The 5,783-nt window shown below is 44.5% G+C and overlaps 1 protein-coding gene across 1 annotated transcript in view; it reads left to right on the plus strand.

Annotated features, from left to right (window-relative positions):
* The window catches only part of LARS2 (leucyl-tRNA synthetase 2, mitochondrial), a 56,639-nt gene that overhangs the window by 39,799 nt on the left and 11,057 nt on the right, over nucleotides 1–5,783 (plus strand). Inside the window, exons 15-18 of the mRNA XM_010131558.1 lie at nucleotides 644–826; nucleotides 1,971–2,140; nucleotides 3,168–3,245; nucleotides 3,529–3,640. Coding sequence (XP_010129860.1) covers nucleotides 644–826; nucleotides 1,971–2,140; nucleotides 3,168–3,245; nucleotides 3,529–3,640 — 543 coding nt within the window. The remainder of the gene's footprint in view (nucleotides 1–643; nucleotides 827–1,970; nucleotides 2,141–3,167; nucleotides 3,246–3,528; nucleotides 3,641–5,783) is intronic.

Genomic DNA, 5,783 nt, shown 5'->3' on the forward strand with positions numbered 1-5,783 from the left:
CAACCAAACCCCACCCCAGCCACTGCCTGCTACCCTGTTTTCTTCCAGAAAAGCTGAGGCTTTTCTGCAGCAGGTGGTTTGGCTCAGCTGTGCCTTTATCAGTGTAAAAGCCCCTTTCCAGCTCTAAATTCCTGCAGCAAAAATCACGTTCCTGGTAGGGGAACTTACTGCAGTTGGAACCTATGAACCCGCTGTTTGTAAAAGCACAGCGCAGCTCGGAATCGTACCAGCTCTGTGCAGGAGGCTTTAGCCACCACCACCCGATCAGCTTAGCTTAACGCTAAATGCTTCGTCTTAATTGAATGCTTGAATTCAAGCCTTACAAAAATGCTTCAATCTCCAGAGCTGTCAAGGTAGCACACAGGACCAGTCCCAGACACAGCTTCGGAAGGGGAGAAGGAGACCTGCCGTCATGATGTAATGGAAGCACTGGGATGTTATTGTGATAAATCATTAAAGCAGGAAAGACTTGGGAGGGAAGAGAGTGTTTATAATGGCTGGTTTTCCTCTTTAAGCTGTTTGGAAACAAACAAACAAAAAAACCCCTAGAAATAGTTGTTTCTTGAGCTTAGGGAAGAAAATTATTTGCTGTGACAAATGAGCAAAGTCTGTTTTAAATTTTTGCATCTGTCTGAATACTTAGGAGCTGAACCAGTTCACCGAAAAACTGGTGAGAAGCTCCAGGTTGCCTGGGAAAAAATGAGCAAATCGAAGCACAACGGAATAGACCCTGAAGAATTAGTGAGAGAATACGGCATTGACACCCTCCGCCTTTACCTGCTCTTCGCTGCTCCGCCAGAGCAAGATATCTTGTGGGAAGCTAAAAGTAAGTCAAGTCGTTTCAGTTGTTTGTTTGTTTTAAACTTCTAGTGTGTTATATTTTAAACAGAAAATTAATACAGGTCTTGATGCCTAGGTTTTGGAACAATTGAGTCAAAAAAGCGCAATGAGCGGGTTTTATTGTTTGTTCCTTCTGAAAGACAAAGCTGTCGCTGAGAGGCAGGCTCGTGAGCAGCGTACCTCTGAGGAGCTGAAAGCACGCACGAAAAATCCTTCCGAGTGATATTTTCTCCTGCAAACTTGGACCTCGTTCTCTTAATTTTTTTATTAGCTGCTACTGATTGACTGAAAATTATTATTTTGAGATTATTTTCTTCGTTATGAGCTGCTTTTTCAGCAATATCAGATGACAGATTAATCTCTGCATTATTATCTCCATTTATTTACACATGCATGCGATGGCTGTTGTAAGCCAGACTCTGAAATCCTGCCTGGAAGAATCTCATTAGAAGATAATCAGAGTTCCGAGGAACTAATATTCGTATACACATGACCTTTTTATGAGCTTATTTCTTCAATAAGTTAAGATTTGCCCTCCTACACGCTTATTTACTACCATCGTGCAATTTGTCACGCTGACAGCTCTTAATTTCTTTTAGTCGCCGTGGCTCATGCATTTTAACGTAGTCTTGTGCCTCCGTTGGAATCTCGCTCTCTTGTTGCACGAGGCTTGTCTAGAGCACTCCGTGCAGGGGTAGTTCTCCCCTCTCCTGTTCGCTCCTCGCTCCTTCGTTCAGCCTGCGCGAAGCAGTACGTCAGTCAGCGTCTGTCACCCCTTACGTGCGACTGTGTTGGTTTATATATCGCGTTGCTGGAGTACTGTGTGACTGGCCTCAGTTGGCTTTTGGCTTTCACCATCTAATCACATCAGTGCAGAGCTAAGCAAATGAGATGTCTCAAACCCCCCAACCTGCTGGAATTCAGCTTTAACCCCCGCGTCATTATGTAGCCCTGGGTACGTAATTCCCTTGGGAGCACAGCTGAGTTTTTGCAGTATTTTTCTGTCTTGAGAATGGAATCATTAGATTAGTGTGAGAATGGTGGGTACAAAATCCTTTCTGCTTGTCTTTAAAGTTTTGGGTTCATTCACTGTAACTGAAAGTGTTTCTGTGCTCTGTGGTTGGCCCCAGCCGATGCCGTGCCGGGCGTCCAGCGATGGCAGACGCGCCTCTGGGCGCTCGTAACCAAACTGATTGAAGCAAGGACTTCAGGAACCGTGCCCAGCCCGGAACTTCTGAATCAGAAAGAGAAGGCTGAAGCCAGAAAGATCTGGGAGCAGAAGAATCTGGTGATTTCTGAGGTTAAAAGAAACGCTTACATAGTTTGTAAATGACGAAGTTGCTGCTTATGCTAAAACCACGTGCTTGGTTTACAGAGCCAAAAGCTTCTCCCCCAGATGGGTAGCTCATAATTTTTCAGTGAATTATTCAGGAATTTTATTTACCTACAAATCCTATGGGACAGAACTTTTTTGCAAAGGGGTGAGATTTGGGTTGGGAATATTTTTCTGCTGGGTGCCTCATTCAAGGGACGCAAGGTTACAGCATTTAAATGTTATCAGTCTGGTTTCCCAGTCACTCCGTTTCCAGTAGCAAAGCTGGAGGACAGTCATGCAGGTTATCCTTAAAGCTTTTGGTCTTTGTTTCTCACCTGCCACCATGCCCACTGTTTCTTATAGAACCGAAAAAAAATGTTGTGGGTGAAAATATATTACCATATCCTAAAAAAAAAAAAAAACCCTGAAATGATTGTTCGTGTCTTATGTGTTGTCTTGTGCTGTGATTAGTGTGAGTTCAATCCTCCAAGACTCAGGAGGAGACATAAATACCTGCAAAATTAGTTAAAAATATATTTCTATGGATAAAAACTTCTCCTGGTTTAAAACCCATGGTGAGGGACCTTCCAGGTCTTTTAACAGACTTTACGATTATAATCTTGGAATCTGCGGACGAGCTTTCAGCAGCACAACTGGATTTACAAGCGTGAAAGCTCCTTGTAGGGGCAAAGGGCAGATATTTTATTGAAGGAAATAGATGGTGGTTACCAATACGCCATCTCCTTGGCATCGATTGACGCTTCTGAAGGCCTGGAACAGAGGAGGGGAAGCCAGTGGGGTGAATTTTTGGGTGGTCATTGTTTTCCCATACCCACAAGGGATGGCATGTAAGATGTGTTTGCGTGCCAAAGGGATTTTCACGTAAGAGCTAAGATGGGCGTATTTCACAAATTGAAATTGCTTATTAACGGTTCTTTTTGACTTAAAACCCCGATGTTCCGTGTTTGAGACTTCTCAGTCATTAGTGATGGAGCTTTTCTTCTTGTACAAGGTGACAGAGTACTTCACCAAGGACCACGTGTTCAACGCGGCTATTTCCCGGCTGATGAGCCTCACTAACGTCCTCCACGTAAGGATGCGATATTAATGACGGTGTTTTTCTCTTCTGAGTTAAAGAAAAGGGATATTCTCTGCAAGGAAAATCTTACACATCATCTTACACTTCTCCAGACAGCTTTCACCACTGAACTGTGTGCTGGGAATAGTGTGCAAATTCCCCTTTGAAAAACAAACATAAATATAAGTCTGGAGCATTTTTGATTTATTAGTGCATTTTCTTTTTAATTAAACTACCTTCCCCACACACCTCAGAATATTAACTGGTTTTCCTTCCCTTCTGTTTTCTCTCTTAGCAAGCTTCTCGGCCTCTAGTTCTCCACAGCGCAGAATTTGAAGATGCTTTGGCTTCGCTCTGCGTTATGGTTGCGCCCATGGCCCCGCACATTGCATCAGAGATGTGGAAAGGTATTTATTGAAATAATCTTTTTACTGACGTTCCAGGAAAAAAGGCAAACGGTTTGCAAAAACGTCGTTAACATAGTGCGGGTTATCCCTGAATTCTGCGTCTCTTGTCACTTGTCTCATAATTCCTGAACAGACCAGAAACCTGTGGTGTTCCCAGCTCGCTCGCTCTGCTCTTCGTGTCCTGCCCCTTGCACACAAGGGTGGATTTCTTGAGGCGAGGCAGAGCGAGGGAGAAGGAAGAGGAACTCAAGACTGGGACTTGCCTGAGGAATTTGTGTGTCATCTGCTGCTCCTTGCACGGAGTGCAGCACTGAGAGCTGAACGTGGGGACAGAAACAGCCCGTTTTCAGTCAGTCTTTGGACTGCAAGTATTTTCTTTCAGGAAATCAGGCAAAGAGAACCGTGTCAGAGGGCTGTATACTTAAAAAAACCTAGAGAAGTGTTCAGTAAAAATCCTGCTCTTGCAGAATTCTTCAGAGGGTGAGGGATGTTGTGCTGCAAATTAACCGCTTGTGGGGAGTGGTGGAGGAAATCTTTACAGCTGTGACAGGTCTTCAGAAAGATTTAAACCTTGAAGTCCGAGTGGGCTAAGTAGTGCCGAAGCCTGTGAGGGTGAGGGATGTTGTGCTGCAAATTAACCGCTTGTGGGGAGTGGTGGAGGAAATCTTTACAGCTGTGACAGGTCTTCAGAAAGATTTAAACCTTGAAGTCCGAGTGGGCTAAGTAGTGCCGAAGCCTGTGAGGGTGAGGGATGTGCCTGCCCGAGTGCAGCAGTTGCTTTTCAGGCTCACTGGGAGAAGACCCAAGATGTATGCGGGAAGATGAGGATATATTCTGCATTCAGACTGGCCGCAAATTGCTGTGTGGGTTTGGACCGAGCATTCGCTTTGGGATGCTGTTTTAGCAGTGTTATTTTCAACAGTCTTCCTAAAACTTTGTGCATTCGAGAGCAAAGCTACTAAACTGTTGCTCTTTCAGAGCTGGGCAGGGTGCTGCCCATCGTTACGTTACCTGCCAAAGGGAGGCTGCTCTCCCCCAGAGCACTAACACGGGGCAGAGACTCTGGAACGAGCGGGGTGTCTCAGGCAGAGCGGGGGGTTCTGTCTTTTCATTTCCAGGGGTTTTAAGATGTCTTGATACAAACTTACTTGTTGAGAATAAAGAGTGGCATCAGATGTGAGCTCTCTGGAGAAAGCTACTTCTGGTCAATATTCTCTTACAATCCGAAGTGCCAACTAATTAAAATTGCACTTACCTGGAAGTAATTGCCACAACTTTGTCGTCCGCATTGGCAGAGATGGAGGCAGAAGAGGCCCAGGCTAATAACTTAAACACACCTTGTGCCTTGTGGACTTGAAATTCAAATATCTGTTGGGGAATACGGAATTATCAGCCATGTTTGACAGAATGACAAAGAATGCTACGATGTCTTAATTAGCATCCTTAGTGTGAAAAGGTAAAGCTTAGTCCTGCCACGTTTTGTATGGTAGAGAAGGAAGTCTGTTCTTGCTACTCAAACCCCTGGAGAGCGAGTATGATAAACATTTTCTGGATCTCTCTGATGTAAGAATGGAAAGGAAGCCCACAACAACTGGGAGGGTATTGTCCTCAGCTTTGACTGCGTTTGCAGATAAACCCTTGCTTGTGTGGTCCAAGGTCTGTGACTGTGACTAGACTACAAAAACGTTGTGCGGTGACTATAGCCTGAGGAGTTTTATGACTGAACACGAACATCGCAGTATCTTTTAGCGCTGTCATCACTAGATTGCATCAAAGTCATTAAAGACTTTATCGGGAGAATGTATCTGCCACGTGGTGGTAAGATGCCTGTGATATTTCGCAGTAGCCAACATCCGTCGATTCTGTCCTGGGATTGGGATTTCTGGTGGAAAACATCCAGCTGTAGCTGAGAGAATGATTCCCCAAGTTCAGGTTCTGAATCACGCTCTGGTTCCACCAAGTCTTGTTGCTCTTCTGAGGGATGCAATTTCTCCAACTTTCTCACGTATGGGTGACGATACCTTCTTATTTTAAAATATTTCAGTATAAAAATGAAGCTTTCTGAATATTTAGTTTTCCTTGTACTTTAGCTCTCCTTCCACACTCAGAGTGAGTCTCTGTACCTTGGCTTTGCACCTCCGTG

The sequence above is a fragment of the Buceros rhinoceros genome, unplaced genomic scaffold (assembly GCF_000710305.1).
Source record: "Buceros rhinoceros silvestris isolate BGI_N320 unplaced genomic scaffold, ASM71030v1 scaffold14682, whole genome shotgun sequence".
NCBI lineage: Eukaryota > Metazoa > Chordata > Aves > Bucerotiformes > Bucerotidae > Buceros > Buceros rhinoceros.